Raw genomic sequence first — 18179 nt, 5'->3', positions numbered from 1 at the left:
ATACCCATATAAATATACAACGATGGTGAGCGATCTATTTTTTCAGTGTTTTTATTTCTCGGTGGGGCGTTTGTAAAACAGTCTAGGCAGACTGTGGCGATCACACTATGTATTGTATATTCATGCAGTCTCTGTGTATCTCCCTGTAGAGCTCTGGAAACGCCTCCTACCGATGCTCCATGTCTTCCTCTGCGGATTTCTCCGATGAAGATGATTTCAGCCAGAAATCTGGCTCCGTGTCTCCGGCACCGGGGGACACACTGCCCTGGAACCTGCCGAAACATGAGCGATCCAAGCGGAAAATTCAAGGCGGCTCCGTACTGGACCCAGCCGAGAGAGCGGTGCTTAGGATAGCCGGTAAGACCAGGCTCTAGGCAGCCAGACAGTGAGACCCACCAACCCGCATTTGCCCACACCATGGGCTTGCATGAGATAGATCATGCCAAAGATGTATTGGGGGGGAGGCTTGTTCATTGGCTTTGTAATATAGCCTTTAAAAATCCTGCAGGTCCGTGGAGTGGTGACTAAGCTATTTGGCCATGTTTTCCGGTTGGGTGAAGTAATGCTTGTGGGAAAGGGGAAAAAAGATGAAACGTGCAGGTGCGCCCATTAAACTTCCATGTGAAAACGCATTAGCAGTGAGCAGCTCATTCGCAATAACTCTGATTTCACATTGTGTATGCCTCTTGGTCGATGTACACACAGGCACACTTAATTGTCTTTTGTGTCTTCATGGGAGAGAGGCCACATTAAATTTAGGGAGAGGCTGGGATCATCCAGCTGGGCTCTGAATATTCTTTTAGGCGGTGTGTGTGGCAACAGTGTCTGTGTAGAACAGCTCTTTGTCCATGTAGGCACATTGGGGGCCGTGCCGCTTAGGAGCCCCTCGATTGGATATTGTAGGAAAGGCACTAGTGTGTTCTGATATGTGGATAGTCACTTACGCTGGCAACGAATGGCATTGAAACGGGGCAGATGCCTTGTTCTCCCCAGCTGAAAATTGACAACACGTGTAAATTAATTCTGGGGAAAGGCAGTGGTCATCTGTATTACCCACAGAGATTGGTTTTGTGTGTATGTATCATCCCTTCCCTCTTCGGGGTTTATTTCAAAGATGTTTTCACCTAATGGGGCGACTGAGAGGATGCAGTGGCTCGGACCCTGTGTGGGGATAGTTGGTATAGCAGCCAGAGGTCTTTCCTCCCCGTCCCGCTGCGTATTCGCTGCCCTTAGCCAGTGTAGTGTGAAAACTGTTCTGTCTTAATTTGTACCGGCACAATGCACAGCCAGGGTTTCTCCAGACCCTGTGTTTGACGGAGAGGTGGCCCTGCTGCTGGTAGCGGGGTGAGGGGCGTGGCAGCAGGGAATCGGGCAGACAGACAGACATCCGCGTGCATCTCATAGGAGTGCTCGGAAATTCAAGCGACTGCGCCCAGCACGGCGGCTGCCGCCTCCCCCCTCAGGCCATGGTGGCAGGGCACCGAGGGGTCTGCGATCGGCCTGGGGGAGGGGGGCAACCAGGGGGTAGGGCCGGACTAAGGGCTCTGAGTTGCTGGCGAGGCAGGGATGGTTTCGGCACCACGCAGCTGCCCAGCCTGGCTGTACATTTCTTCGAGGCTTGTGGGGGGAGCGGGGCGGCCTGGAGCCCGGGTCTTGCGCTCACTAGGACCCGGGAAAGCCGCGTGCACGTAGGGGGTTAGGGAGCCCGGGGCAGGGCAGAAGGACCAGGTCGGGGCGGACAGGCGCGAGGATCCGGGGCATGGGGAGTGAGAAGCGCGAGGGGGTGGAGAGGGGCCGGGCGGCCGCGCAGGCGCAGTTGGCGCTCACTGACACGGCGGCGCATGTGAGCGGCGGGGACACCTGCTGCGGGAGTAGCGAGCGCCCGGCGCCGCAGGCCCGGCGTGCCCCGGGCAGTAGTAGCAAGAGAGCGGATGGGGGAAATGGCAGCTGCTGCTACAGAGCATCCCTAACGCGGGCGGCCCCGGCCTGTGGATCCCCCCCACGGGCGCTGCGGCGGGGGAGGCGTTGCGGGCGGTACCAGTCCCTCGGCCCCAGAGTGGCACGTCGCTGGGGGGCTCTGGCAGAGCGGAGGTGCGGGGGGAGGTGGCAGCTTGCTGGCTGGGCTGGGGCGGAGGGGGAGAGCGGCTTCCCGAGGGTTTGTGCAGAAACCAAGACAATGGGAAGGTCCTGGCCAGAGAAGGCTGCGCAGGGGGAGGAACCCCAGGCAGCTGGCGAGTTCCTAGCAGCAGCCTAGCGAGCTCTGGAGAGAAAAGCCGGGCCAGGGCTGCCGAGCCAAACACAACAACACAACCAGAGCCAGGCGCCGGGGGAGGGAAGGGCTCCCGCTGCAGCATTTATTCAGGCAAAACCCTCAGTGCACTTGCACAAGTGGGGCCTGCAGCAGCATCGGGCCCTAAGTGATCACCCAGGAGCGATTTAACTGTCAAGAAGGGAGAAATGTCTCCATGAAGAAGGAGCCGGAGGTGACCTCCATGGCCGGGCTGTGGCGCCCATGCTGCCCTGGCTGCCTTCCTGCTCTCAGGCCGTTAGCCGAGCTCAGAGATTTGCTGCTAATGAAATCCGAGAGGAAGTCCTTGCTATTGGAGCCACACACTTGCTCACATACTGCTTGGGAGGGGGGCATGGGCGTTTCCTTGGCCAGCCTGCATAGCACTCTTCCTCCCTCCCTCTAGCCTTTCTTTGCAGTTCCCAAGGCTTCGTGCTGTCTGCTGCCTTGGAGTGAACTGGTCAGTGTTACCCTCCAGCCATGGCTGGTTATCTTTCCCCTGGTGCTTACCACTATGCCGAAGAACAAGAGTACCTACAGGCTTACGAAGATGTCCTGGAGAGATACAAAGGTACAGTAGGTTAGCTCTGCAGCATGGGGCATGGGTTTACCAGGTACATGCTAATAGTGTAGGGCTTACTTTAAATAGCGCTGGTGGTTGCACGTAAACAAGGGTCAGAATCAGATTCTCTGGATATCTGCTATTCCAGTCGGCTACCAACAAGAGTTTGAAGTGGAAGGTTCTGAAACGTCCTCAGACAAGATCCGTTGCCTCCTGGAGAGGGTCATTTCTTATGGAGCAGTCTGTTGATTTATTTCACTAAAGCGCTTAAGTGACACTGTTCTTTTCTTGCTGGGTGTGAGGACACCACTGACATTTCAATGGGATTATTCTAAGACTCTACTTGTCTGGGATGAGAACTAGTAAATAAAACTGTATTGTATGGTCCGAATAAATCCAGTGAAATATGTGTTATCTTTATTGCAAAGACTACTTTAAGCAATAAAACACACCACACCATTTTTTTGAAAGATCCTTTTGTGCTTAAAGCTCTAATGTATGTTGTTCTTTTCTACAGTTATGTAAGAACAAATGCTTTGTGCAACATTATGAAGCTTTTTCATTTAGTACAGGAAGAAAGTCCTTTCTAATGTACATAAGATATATACAATTTATTTTATTCTGTTAGAAATGTTAATTGTATTATTTTCTTATCCTGGATGGTATGGAAGAGGTACATAGGACACATAATTCATTATATTATATTTCACTGCATTGCTAATATTAAACTTTAAAAACTAGGTCAAAGTAGTGTTTAAGATCTGATCTTAATTAACAAGATAGGGAATTAAACAGACTGAATCTTCATTCTGAAAATAGCCCCAGTGTGCACTTTGCAGCATATTTGGTATTTGCTGTTTGGAATCCTTTTGCAATACCTCTGTCCAAGATGAGCTAGGTGGTTTCAGTTTTATATCAGAAAGTCTTGATTTTTTTATTTCAAGATACAACTTTTTGGAAATTCATTGTTGGGTAAGGGTTTTAGCTACTGAATTCCCACTGACTTTAATGGGAATGGCATAGTGAAATCAGTTTTATTTGAAGATGTCTGAGTTAATTTTATTCCATCCTCATTGTTAATTTCATTTTTGTTTTTAATTTTGCCATTATCTTAAAATGAGATTTATCAGCTCTGAGTGTACTTTATACCTGTTTCACTTGTAGATCATGTATTATTAGCACTATTGACAAATGGCTCCTTTGTGTCAATGTATCTAGGGAGCATGTGCACTATTTCTGTAATAAAATTCATTAGAACATTTTAAAGGAGAAATAATTACTGTGTTTATTAGAGCCTATAAAAAAGGAAATGGTTGGTCCACTCTATTTTTCATCATCAAAAGTGATTTATACACATTTCTGACTAATCTTTTCCAAATATTGATTTTTAAAGCAAGCAGGTTGTATTCAGTTTATCTGATCAAAACTGTTGAAAAACCTAAAGTGTGTATATTTTTTGCTGCTGTGATTTAAAATTTACCTGAATAGATTTAAATTAAAAAAAAAAATGCAAATTTGTTCCCAGAAACAGATCTATGGATTTCAGTCTAGTTTATATCGTCACTTGATATACCCAGGAAAATTCATAATGGATATATTATTTTAGGGTTTGATGCTACCGACCTAAGTCCCCTGATTTCAGTGGGAGTTTTGGCTGAGTAAGAGCTACAAGGTTGGGTCTTTATCTGTGGTAGGACTAGTGGATGCTGATACAGTAGACTCCTGTGGCTACTTAACATATTTATTTTTTTAGTATATTCTATAATTGTTGAAGTTTGTTACCTTATCTGTGGGGAGGAGGATTGGTCACATTCATATTGTATTTTAAAATATGGCAGACTCCTTAAAATGTTTCAGTAAGCATCCAGTTTCTTTTGCTTTCATTTTTTGGTGGTGTACATAGCTCATCAATATACTGTACTTGGCAGCTTGTTACATTCAATCACTGGGAAAAAAGGTAAATATTTTAGCTTGTTTTAATGATGAAGCATTGAAAAACTGGAAAATACATTATTTTCCAACCTGTTTTCATGCCGGTTGTGATTTTCCATTAGAGTCCCAGTAGTATGACTTCACTACAGTGATTGTTATCCTGATGACTTGCTATGGGAGCTGATCTAATCAGAAAAGAATTGCTGCAATATATGCTTTAAACAGGGAGTGCCATTTCACAAAACTTTGAAAGAAAGTGCATTTGTTGATTTAAAAAAAAAATCAAATAACGTAATAACTTTCGTTTTTGCTTTTTCAAGGTGAAGAGTCTTAATCACTTACTTTAATTCAAACATTTTTTCTTGCTTAGAAAATATGCTTGTGTTCATTTGGGACATTATCAGGGTGCCAAATTATCTGTGCCCCAGCTGTTGAATACTGTAACTAGCAGAGTCAGCTGTAGAAAATTCATTGCCTGTCTTGAAAGGCATGGAATCATCTGATGCCGTATCATTAAGAAATTCTGGCTATTTGATTTAGAAAAAAGAGGAATTGAAAAATAAGTCTGGTTAAAGTGTAACTGTGAAGATTTGATCTTCACCTTTTTATGTAGCCAGGCTAGACCACAGTTCTGGAAGACCTTACATAAATAAGAACTTAATTGCTTTAACAATTGAAACCAAGATATCTTGTGTGTTTTGCAAATGCTGTTGTTGACCATGTCTTTAGTTGCAACAGTAAATAATTGGGCAACTGTTCACTAAATCCGAGGTAGCACAGAAGAGCTGTTTGCTATGGGAAAAAAGAGTGTTGTGTTCTGATTCTTGGTCAGTTCAGTCTCTGAGCAGTCAGTTGTCTCTGACCATCCTTTTTTCCCCCTTGATCCTTATAAAGCTGACTCACAGCAGAATTTCTAAAGCCTTCTGATGAGGAAAAAAAAATCACATTACCTCAGCTGATATAGAAATCATATTGAATAAAGCCACTTATTCATGGGAAAAATTGCTTCTTTGTTAGTAGTTCCTCTAGAAATGGTCAAAGGCAATGCCTTTGTTGTCATGGTGGATATAAAATATCAAGTACATTTCATATGGAAACATACAGCATATTTGTCTTGTTTGTGATTTAACATGGAAGATGCAGAATGATACAGATATGTACCGATTAGCATAATTACTAATAGCTATGAGCTTTGTCCTGCTATCGAGCACTGACTTTAGCGGGTGCAGAGAAGTTGCCGAAGTGGTGTGTTTTTACCCTTTAAATTATTTTATCAACGTGTCTGAAAACAAAGACTAATCAAATTAACCATCAAGTACATCAGTCCTAACCATATATAGTTAAAATTTGCAATGGTGGTGATTAACCTGTTTTTCCACTATCATTTTGTTTTTAATGCGAATCATATTAATCTATACCAATGGTTCTCAAATTTTTTTCGTGGACCTCTTGAAAATTGCTGAGGATCTCGGCGGACCACTTAATGATCTGTCCAAATATTGTTTGTACCGTTAGCTAACTACAGTAAAGTGCTTTGGCTAAAAGCGCTATATTAAAAAAACTCTTAATAATGTTTTTTTGTTCTACAAATATAAAGCACACAACCATATTTTAATATCAGTAGTCTTACCTTTCTAATGCAATGAATGTGCCCTCTCTCCGTGCCGTGGCAGCCCCCAAACTGGGGGTTGGGCAGAGGGGTATCTCTCCTGCCACAGCAGCCACAGAGCTGAGGCTGGGAAGAAGGGCCATCTCTCCCCGGCAGCCGCAGCCCTGGAGCTGAGGAAAGTCACCTTTCTCTGGCCGCTGCAGCCCGGCACGTCCCAAATTCCTCCCACCCCCTCTTGTCATCCCACTTCCCCCTCCCACCTACCCCCTGTTCCCTCACACCCCCACCAAGGCCACCACCTCACCTTATATATGCATCTTCTCCAGGGTCCAGGCACCTAATTCATGGAGCTACGCCTGTGCGGCTCCACAAATTAGGTGGGTGGCCCTTCATTCTCTCGTGTGCGGCTGCCCAGGTGTGCACCTTAGAGGGAACTGTCCATGGACCACCTGAATGGAGCTCACAGACCACTGGTGGTCCGCGGACCACAGTTTGAGAACCTCTAATCTATACATCCTATATATATAATTTTAATTTACCGGACACTATCACTGTGAATTACTGGGATAGATTGTTCCATCCAGGGCTTTGGAGCAGTGCTCCGGCTCTGCTCCAGCTCCAGGCAAAAATCTGCAGCTCCACTGCTCTGGAGCTTCTCCGCACTCCAGCTCTAGGCTCTGCTCCAAAGCCCTGGTTTCATCTAACAAAAGTCATTTAAAATGGGTCTATGTCTTTAAATGCATAACTTTTGATAAGAGTTACTTTGGCGTAAAATTGTAGTAATGCAACAGGGAATCAGGCCCTACATTTGTAATCCCTTATATTTGATTATCTTTTCTGCTCCCTCTCTTTCCCTGTATGTTAATTATAAATCAGGGGTCGGCAGCCTTTCAGAAGTGGTGTGCCAAGTCTTCATTTATTCACTCTAATTTAAGGTTTTGCGTGCCAGTAATACATTTTAACGTTTTTAGGTTTCTCTCTATAAATCTATATTATATAACTAAACTATTGTTGTATGTAAACTAAACAAGGTTTTCAAAATGTTTAAGAAGCTTCATTTAAAATTAAATTAAAATGCTAATTTTGCACTGCCAGCCTGCTGAGCTCGCTGCCAGCCTGGGGTTCTGTTCACCCGGGCTGGCAGCAGGCTGAGCGGGGCCTGCGGCTGAGATGCCAGCTGGCAAGGGGCTGGCAGCCGGGACCCCAGACCTGGGGACGAAGTGTTCAGGGCAGAGGGCTGGGTGTGTGTGTGGGGGGAGGTTCAGGGCAGAAGGCTGGGTGTGTGCGGGGGGGGTTCAGGGATCAGGGCAGAGGGCTGGGGTGCTCAGCTCGTGGGGGTGCTCCCAGCCCCCTGCCCTGAGCGGCTCATGGCAGGGGGCTGGAAGGGATATGCCCTGTTCCACCCCCTTCCCCAAGGCCCTGTCTCTACCTCTTCTCTGCCTCTTCTACAGAGCAGCGAGCACGCTGCCACTCTTCCCCCTCTCCCTCGCAAGGGCCATCAGCTGATCAGTGCAGGGAAGGTGAGGAGGAGGGGCAGGAAAGCAACATGCTGGGGGAAGAAGCAGGGGAGAGGGGAAGCTTGGCTGCCACAGGACCAAACTTCTGCATCCTGCCCCTGCAGAGGAGAGCGGTGGGTGGGGGGGCTGAGTGGGGTTGGGGGCTGGGACTGCGGCAGGCAGCAGCGTGCCACTCAAAATCAGCTTGCCATAAGTTGCCAACCCCTGTTATAAATAATAGTTTCATAAATATGAATTTAGTTTAGTTTTTACAACTATGTAGAAAAGTTTCCTCCCTCATATCACTGTTGAGGTTGTGTCATCTAACAGCTAATGTGTGTGTCTGTTCTGAAAATAAAAGAAAATTCTTAGAGTTAAACATTTATAAATACATCATAATTATAAAGGAACAGTCTTATAAAGATATCTGTTATTTAAATAAATGTACACAGCTTCCTGGGCCATGCAGACTTCAGAATGCTATGGATCTTGACTGGAAAGGAAGCTGCTCTATGTTACAGAAAATTCAGCTTGAGAAGGCCACCCATAGAAAAATAGTCCTGTTGCTCTTGGTCTGGAATTTGAAGGGTGGGGGTGGTGTCATGTAAATAAGTTCTCAATGCCTTCAGCATTTGATTACTGCTTCCTTTAAAGCCCTTATGAATGGCTGTGGAGCAAATGAATTATTCCCATTTTAAACTGCAGCCTCTGTTTAGAGAAGGGGGGCTCATGGAGGAGGAGGGGATGGCAGAGTTTAGTAGACCATCCTACACCGTCAAAGACATCTAGCATTTAATCAGCTGCTTTTCTAGATCAGCAAAGTGATTCGGATTTTATCAACCTCAAGAAAACTGAAGTATTTTAGTGGCTGGCTCCAGGAAAAATGTATTCTGCCCCCCAAATTGCAATTGATGACACATTGCTGAATGTGACAGAAAAATTTTGCTATCTTGACAGCACTTCAATAATGGCATGATCGATGCTGAAATCACTCAGTGCATTTCTAAAGCTAGTTCTGCCTGTAGTCAATTTTGTCACCACCTGTAGAGTTTGAGAGGCATTCAACTTCACACTAAGATTAATGCCTACCATGCAGTCCTGTTAAGGACTCTTCTCTACGTCTGTAAAAACGGCACTTGAAGCAAGTAGAAGATTTTCACGTCCATTGTCTGTGTCTCATCTGTAACATCAAGTGGTTGGATAGGAAGCCAAACACTGGAGTCCTGGACCAGTACTGCATGACTAGTGTTAAATGCATAATGATACAGGCTCAATTTCATTGGTCTGGTCACCTTGTATGGATAGATGATACGCAACTTCCCCGTTGAAAATGGAAGCACATATGGTGGAAGGCCAATGAAAATGATACAAGGACACTCTCAAAGCTCACCTAAAAGCTGTCCACATCAGCCCAAGCACATGGGAAGCTGCTGCTGCTGACAGGTCAAGGTGGCCGCAGACCTGTTGTTCTGTGGTTAAAACAGAACAGAAAAAGCCAGAGAGAAACGTGAGCAAAGAAAGCAGACTATGGCACAAACATGTGGCCACGTCTGCCTGATATGCGAGATGCATCTGCGGATCCCTCATTGGTTTATGTTTGTACAAGAAGATGTGCTGAAACAAACTAACTCTCATACGTCAACTATGCCAGAAGGCGCCAATACTTCTGTGGGTCTATATGTAAGAGAAAAGTAATCAGAGTTTGGCCCTTTATTTGGAGAACTAATAAAAGTCTCTCATGGGTTTTCTGGTAATTCCCAATTCCAACTGGGTCAAAAATACTAAAAATATTTCAGCCTGTCATGTACTTATGGCCAAAAAGAGGAGATGGAACAGCATATGAAAAATTTTAATAATTTCTCTTAAAAGGCGTGGTTTGGGCTCAGTGCACATTCTGGGTGACAATTTTGGCTGGTACCTATATAACATTCACAGATCCTTAATGATAACATTTATTTCCTTTTCATACAGACGTTGATTAGGATTATTTTCTTTCCATTTACATTGGTTAAAACATATGCTTAAATTTAAGTATGAGCTTAAGTCTCATTGATTCTCATTGTGCTTAAAGTTATGCCCATGCTTAAGTACTTTGGTGAATAAGAATGTTTAAAATTAAGTTTAACTACTCTGTTGAATTGAGGCCATAAAGAATAATCTTTTTGTAAATGTCAGATATGAATGCAGCCTTATTACTGCATGCCTGAAATGTTTCTTGAAAAGAATCAATAGAGGCTTGTAATTTAACAAAGCTTTGATTTTTCTGTAGTGGGTGAAAATATTCATCTACTGAATGCTTGTAGTCAACCAAGCTTTCAGACAGGTGAAATAATGCTTACAAAGACATTACAGTTCTCAGGTAAAATCTTGAAGTCCATATGAAGAGCCAGATCCTGCAAGTGGATGTGTGTAGGCTAGGGATCGGCAGCCTTTCAGAAGTGGTGTGCTGAGTCTTCATTTATTCACTCTAATTTATGGTTTCGCATGCTAGTAATACATTTTAACCTTTTTAGAAAGTCTCTTTCTATAAGTCAATAATATATAACTAAACAATTGTTATATGTAAAGTAAATAAGGTTTCAAAATGTTTAAGAAGCTTCATTTAAAATTAAATTAAAATGCAGAGTTCCCCAGACTGGTGGCCAGGACCCAGGCAGTGTGAGTGCCACTGAAAATCAGCTGCATGCCGCCTTCGGCACCCGTGCCATAGGTTGCCTACCCCTGGTGTAGGCAGACTATTGTATCTGTAATGACCCAGGGACTTCAGAAATCCACCCATGCAGATCAGTTTGTAGGATTGGGGTCCAAGTTATTACTCAAGTCCTTATTCATGAAAGCTCTCTTTGAAATTACTTGTCCTTAGGACATTGGAATATGACTGTAACTGAACTGAAAGTATATTAATAACTATACATTTCTCATAATATTATTTAACAATAATAGCATTTGTGCACAAGTCATTTTATCTGTTAAGTAATGTAGCAATTTTTAAAATCCTGTGCATGTTAAGTACAAATACAGTTTTACTGATAATAATTAGAAATAAGTTATTTAAAGAAAAATATGTTAAGGGTTATATTCTGCTCACTGCAGTCACACAAGTAGTTCCATCGATATAAATGAAACTGTGGGAATAAGATGAGCAGGTGTTGGCTTCTGATGGGTCACATATATATAAAAAATACGGCATTTCAAAACCTTGTTGAACTTGAAATGTCAGTATATTGTAAGTGTCATTTCAGAATTTATATGCAGAAGTAACTATATTACATGAGTGCAAAATACCATATGCAGAAAACTTCATTGCTCTAAACTCAGATTCAGGTAGCCAGTTATCTGCCAGCTGACACTTTATACCACTTGGGTCTAAAATTAGTAGATGTCCTCTGTATTAGGATTAGCAGAAGTGTGTATGTTATGGTTCACAAAATGGGTAAAAGCCAGACTCCTTTGTACATGTGTTTGAACCGTCTCTGCAAACAAATGCCATTTGAACATTTAGTAGGATAGAAAAAGGCATAAAAGCTGTGGAAGTGAAATGGGTATTCTTTCATCCCATTTGTGATCTTTTGCTCTGGCTGATCTGGTTACAGTCTAAATGTTCCTCATGTGATCAGATCTCTTCAGCAGAGTAGAAGCAGCTAAACATTGACAAGTGTCTGTGATATTTTGGACAGACATTTTGAAATAATAATACAACCCACAAAGTGCTACTACAACAACTTTAGTGAAGCAAATGACAGTCTTGATCCTGCAGTCTGTAGTCAGTCAAAACTCCCATTGATTTCAGTGGGAGTAAGGATTGCAGGACTGGGGCCCTGACATTTTTTAACCTAGAGATTGGCAATTCACATATATACTGAAAATGATGTGTGCCTAAAGCATTCATTTTAGAAGCCTCTGCAGTAGAGTCACCCATTACTTACAGGGGTAGAGTGTTTTTATCAAGATAACTCTAGTAACGGAGGTGGATATTTTCAAATGCACAAATAGCAGTTGGGGGTCTGTCTTTCATTTACTTTCAGCAGGAGTCAGGCTCTTAACTACCATTTGTGCCTTGAAAAATCTCCAGAGACTATACATAGTTCGGATTAGAACTTGATTCCTGAAGACATATTATGTTCTGCTTTGCTGATTAATTCTGCATTTAAGGCTAAGTTTATTGGAGAGTTTAATCTTAAATTTCCTTTGGAGGAACATTGAAGAGCATCTCCAGAAGGATGGTGGGTTTCGTAAGGAAAAAGGGCATCAGAGTTCTATTTGGTATTTTGGAGCAAACACTTTTCTCATTACATGGATTTATGAATTCTACCCGCTTGCTGCAATTTTCAGCAAAATAATTAACTGTGGAGAAACATTTTTGTTTAGATGTAGTTTCACTGACATATTTATGCTAGGGAGAGGGTAGTATTTGGCTGTGTGTAGAAGGGAGGGAGGAATGGGGAAAACTAATTTTATTGGAAGATGGTCAAAATAAATTAGGTTCCTTGATAAAATTATCTGATAAAATAATAATTGTTCTCATCATAATAACGTTTTGGCACAGTGTTCTTTAGTTCCATTTTTTTAATAGTTAACCTTTAATATACAAAAATCCATGTTTGAGATTTTCAAATCAGACTAGCTATACAACTGTAATTAATTTCAACCCGTGGCCAAATTGCCTAGCCATCTTTGAAGATCTCAACCCATAAGCATTTTCAATACTGTTTTTTGTTAAGAATTCCACTACTGAAAAAGAGTTCACTTTTACTGCATATCAGGTTTCTTCATGTAATCCTTATATATTTATATTGTTTTGTAATTTTTACTTCTATAGTAATATGCATTTCTGTGCTTCAAGGCTTATATTAAATTGAAAGATATAAACTGTTGTAGCTGTAAAGCAAGCCAGAGGTATGACGTTTTGATTCAGAGTGGGTTTGCAATCATGTGCTGAATGATTGATTCTTGCTGTACATAGCATGAGTTCTTTTAAGTTGTAAGGATTACATTAGTGTGCCTAAAACAATGCATTGTTTATATGTCCTGACATTGAGTATCAAATTGAAACATTTGTTAGACTTTGGTAACCAAGTAATACCCAAGGGAATTTAAGGAATGCAGTATTTTTAGTGAGGAGTAAATTTATGTCCACATTGACTTGGAATCTGATATCAAATGTATGGATTAAATTAAATAGCATGAGAAAATGAGAGATTCCTTATATTTACCATGAAAGCTTTCTGAATTTGGGGGATTGAGTATTAGAAATGTACTGCTGAGGCTCCTCTGGCTTTAGGCAATAACTTCAGTGTACAATATTATAAAGAGCCTTTTGAAGATTTAGGCATCTAACTTTACAATGTCAATGGATCTTCGCATATTTTAAGGACAGTGACGTTTTTGCTTATCTCCACCAATGCATGCTTCTCCCAGGCTGCCTCCTCTGCCATGCCTCCATCCTTCACTTTCCTCCTCAAAACTTATTCATGAGTCCTGCAAATTCTAGTCTTCTCTTCTTAGAAATCATATAAATAAAATGTGGGAGAATAACAACAATAATATAATAAAAAACACAAAGAACCCTGAAAAGCAAGACTCTGAACCTTGATAATGTGTATTTAAGATACAGCGTGACAGCTTATTACTGTTACTCTTGTCCTTCACTCCCCCTTCCATGCAGGTTTGACATCATTACTTTCAAGTTATATTTGGGGTAGATTTTGCACTGGCTTCCTCAGGTGCATCAGAAGGGGCAAACTCAGCCAGGATTCCTCTTGGGAGCTTTCAGTTAGTGTACATTGGCACACTCACTGAGCCACTCTTGGGAACTGGTATCACGAGTAAGGATCTGGGAATAAGGAACCAACTTCCCATCTGTTGGAGATGGAGTAACATATTCTCCCTCTGCACTGGTGGTTGGTAGGGAAAGGGGAAGACCCACATTCCTATCCTCACCCTGCGTTTTCCTGCCCCTCATAGAACACACAAGAGTGGGGTGGAAGGGGGAGCAGAAACCACAGATCTTTTGGAATTCCGGACAGTGAATCAAGCAGCAGGAGAAGCATTTAACGTCTTCCCTGTCCCTTGTGCCTCCACAGAAGGGCCAGCCACAATCCAGTAAATTTAGTAGTTCAAGTTCCTTAGATCAAATTCTGATCTCAGATATCTGGGTGTAAAGCTGGAGTAGCTCTACAGACTTAAGTGAAATTGTGCCACCTCTACTCTTATCTACTTGTATAAAAATCTGGTTTGTCTATTAAGTAAAAATTTCTGGAACTATATAAAGAATTATATTAAACACAAACAAAAAAACTATGTTAGAAGAATGTTAAGGTTGTAAAGTCAAGTACTTAAAAGCTAGAAAATACCAGATTTAAGGATGCCTGTGCAGTTTTAATTTGGACCCCTTGTGAGTTTGGATTATGATACAAATTTCAATCCTTGAACACATACTGTTTTGTTCTACAGAGCCCCTGCCTCTCTCAGTGAATGAGTAATTATTAAATATTACTTTTTATCCTCATTCAGTGTGTGGCCACATGCTTTATTTACTGCACACCATTCAAACTGTGCACCGAATACAAATTATTAACCTCCTGGGGTATCGTGGTGGTTTTCAACATAGTATATGGGAATAGAGGCATGGAGAAATTAAGGCCAGAAAGCATCCACTAATTTTGGGTCCCCAACTTGAGACAGTTAGGGCCTGATTTTTCAGAATATGTTCAAATCACAGCTCCAGATGTCTTCAGTTATTGTTGTGAATGCTCAACACTTCTGTGAAACTGTCTCCTGGCCCCAGTGGGCACCCAGAAAATGAGGAATTCACAACTAGTGATTAACTGAACACTTTCAGTGAGTTGCCAGGCATCACACAGAAGCAGAGATAGAATTCAGTTCTCCAGTATGGCACTCAAGTGCCTTAACCCTGATTAATGAGGTAGGAGATTGCAGTAAGAGAAAGGTTTCAGAGTATCAGCCTTGTTAGTCTGTATCCGCAAAAAGAACAGGAGTACTTGTGGCACCTTAGAGACTAACAAATTTATATGCGCATAAGCTTTCGTGGGCTACACCCCACTTCTTCAGATGCATAGAATGGAACATACATTGAGATACGTATATACACATACAGAGAGCATGAAAAGGTCTTACCAACTCTGAGGGCTTGGCTACACTGGCACTTTACAGCGCTGCAACTTTCGCGCTCAGAGGTGTGAAAAAACACCCCCCATAGCGCTGCAAGATGCAGCGCTGTAAAGTGTCAGTGTAATCAGGGCGGCAGCGCTGGGAACGCGGCTCCCAGCGCTGCACGCTACACCCATAAGGGATGTGGTTTACAAGCAGCGCTGGGAGAGAGCTCTCCCAGCGCTGCGGCTCTGACTACACTCGCACTTCAAAGCGCTGCCGCGGCAGCGCTCCTGCAGCGCTGCTGGGGCAGCGCTTTGAAATGTCTAATGTAGCCATACCCTGAGAGGCCAATTAAGTAAGAGAAAAAAACTTTTGAAGTGATAATCAAGATAGCCCAGTACAGACAGTTTGATAAGAAGTGTGAGAATACTTACAAGAGGAGATAGATTCAATGTTTGTAATGGCTCAGCCATTCCCAATCCCTGTTGAAGCCTAAGTTGATTGTATCTAGTTTGCATATCAATTCCAGGTCACCAGTTTCTTGTTGGAGTCTGTTTTTGGAGCTTTTCTGTTGCAAAATTGCCACCCACAATTGCAGTAAGAGAAAGGTGGTGGTGTTATTTTGCTCATTGTCATCAGTCACTCCTCACATACCAGATGATTAGTAGTAATTACTAGTAAATACACTGTAAATACATTCCATTACAACCATTAAAACTGTCTTCCTGTAAGTATTTCCTGCCTCACTCCTACAAGTCTTCCAATTTCTCTAGTTTAGTGGTTCTCAAACTTTTGTTCTGGTGACCCCTTTCACATAGCAAGCCTCTGAGTGTGACCCCCCCCCTATAAATTAAAAACACTTTAAAATATATTTAACACTATTTTAAATGCTGGAGGCAAACCGGGGTTTGGGGTGGAGGCTGACAGCTCAAGACCCCCCATGTAATAACCTCACAACCCCCTGAGGGGTCTCGACCCCCAGTTTGAGAACTCCTGCTCTAGCTAATGTTGTCTTACAGACAACAGCCTTATTTAGATCACAGCCTGGTTTCATCCCCAGAGCCCTGTTCATCTGTACTTTGAGTGAGGCAGGGGTCCTGTAGAAAAAATAGTATGGGATCATGCAATGAAACACTGTCATAATGTGCAAATTGAAGGTGTCCAAATCAAGGTTACAAGGGCTTATTATCACATCTGTCTGGATGATATTATGAAGGATAGCAGAGGGTCCTCACTGTTTGACCCATATATTGCCCTATATGTGATCTGATTATATTTTTCTAGTAGTAAACTCAACAAGCAGTTTCCACCCTTCAAACAATACAGAATGAGTTAAAGCCAATATAGTGACTTTTTTTTTTTAAGTGTATGCATATGGAAATTTGGCCTGGCCTTGAGGCTCCAATCAAGTTGCTCATGTGTTTCTGCAATAATGAATAAAGTCACATTCTGAAGAGTCAATCGCTGCAGAGTTTAATTCAATTCAATGAAAGCTGCAACAGAGCAAAGTGTTCACGATGCAGAAACTTCAGGCAGGGAACTTGTTCTCACTTTTCCTTCTTTTTGAAAAGATCACAGTTCTCTCAGTCACATCTTTAGTGTTGTAACTCATATATAAGAACATAGGGATTGTCATAAAGAATCAGACAGTTGGTCTGTATCGCCTGATATCTTGAATTGCTTGTACCTGACACAGCAGATGACAACAAGCGTCCCCACAGAACTTGGCTGATTGTACGATGCTCTGTAGAAATATAGCCTGCTGAGGTATAGAAGCCATCATCTTAAGCCTCAAAGACGTGATTTTCCTTGTATTACCTTAGTAACTGAACATGTTAATATTGGTAAGATTACTTATTCATTAAAAAACTCCTGTTACAGTCTTTATCTCAATGATCTCCCCATCCTGGCAATAAGTAGCACAGGTTGATTACAAGCTGTGTGAAGAAGTATATTTTGTTTGCAGTTTACTATTTTATTATGGCACAAAGTAAGAAAAATAGTCTGATTTATGGTTTCTTCAGCTTCATTATTTTGTATGTTTGACTGAGGAGCCTTTTAGTTCTTCTCCACTAAAGATTTAATTATTGCAGCTTTTGCAGTCTCTTCACATATGTAAATCCTCTTGCATCATGAAGCTGATAATCATTTTACTTACACTTCTGTGCACCTTTTTAATCTCAATGTTACCTAATTCTTGAGATGAGGTAACCAAATTGAACACAATACTCCAGGCATTATTATTATTTTATACTGTAATACAACAATATTGTCTTTAGTATTTTTAAATCCTTTTGAAATATATTCAAGGTTTTTATATGCTTTTTGCATCTTTGCAATGAATTAGGTAATCAGCTTTCATAGATTCATAGAGTCTAGGACTGGAAGGGACCTCGAGAGGTCATCGAGTCCAGTCCCCTGCCCTCATGGCAGGACCAAATACTGTCTAGACCATCCCTGATAGACATTTATCTAACCTACTCTTAAATATCTCCAGAGATGGAGATTCCACAACCTCCCTAGGCAATTTATTCCAGTGTTTAACTACCCTGACAGTTAGGAACTTTTTCCTAATGTCCAACCTAAATCTCCCTTGCTGCAGTTTAAGCCCATTGCTTCTTGTTCTATCATTAGAGGCTAAGGTGAACAAGTTTTCTCCCTCCTCCTGATGACACCCTTTTAGATACCTGAAAACTGCTATCATGTCCCCTCTCAGTCTTCTCTTTTCCAAACTAAATAAACCCAATTCTTTCAGCCTTCCTTCATAGGTCAGGTTCTCAAGACCTTTAATCATTCTTGTTGCTCTTCTCTGGAACCTCTCCAATTTCTTCACATCTTTCTTGAAATGCGGTGCCCAGAACTGGACACAATACTCCAATACACAGTACTTTACTGATCTACGTGCAATGACTAGACAGTTTTCCTATCAGGACACTGGTAGTTCAGACTATCAGTTTGTCTGGGAGACAAGGTGATTGAGGTAATATTTTTTATTGGTTCAGCTTCCGTTTTTGAGCTTAGACTCTGCAAAAGGTACTGAGAGTTACTGCTAACTACAAGGTGGAACAGATCATTAAACATAAGAAGTTAACACATGTTGCATGAGACCATTCAAGGTGAAGTAGGCAGTTAACATCTCTGCAGTCCTAGGACAAAGGAGAATTAGTGGATTACAGATTG

The 18179-nt window shown here is 42.1% G+C and overlaps 1 protein-coding gene across 8 annotated transcripts in view; it reads left to right on the top strand.

The window, feature by feature from the left end:
- The window catches only part of DST (dystonin), a 465365-nt gene that overhangs the window by 62260 nt on the left and 384926 nt on the right, over positions 1–18179 (top strand). For 4 of the 8 annotated variants that reach the window (XM_032778396.2, XM_075063729.1, XM_032778395.2 and 1 more), the window contains exon 4: positions 150–357. In XM_032778396.2, the coding sequence (XP_032634287.1) occupies positions 150–357 (208 nt within the window). Of the gene's footprint in view, positions 1–149; positions 358–2524; positions 2859–18179 lie in introns of those variants that run through there. The other 4 variants (XM_032778397.2, XM_075063728.1, XM_075063727.1 and 1 more) reach the window with 2 other exon arrangements.

This window comes from Chelonoidis abingdonii, chromosome 3 (genome assembly GCF_003597395.2).
Source record: "Chelonoidis abingdonii isolate Lonesome George chromosome 3, CheloAbing_2.0, whole genome shotgun sequence".
Classification (NCBI taxonomy): Eukaryota; Metazoa; Chordata; order Testudines; family Testudinidae; genus Chelonoidis; species Chelonoidis abingdonii.
The sequence above is the reverse complement of the archived record's forward strand: the minus strand, read 5'-3'. Positions and strand labels throughout refer to the sequence as shown.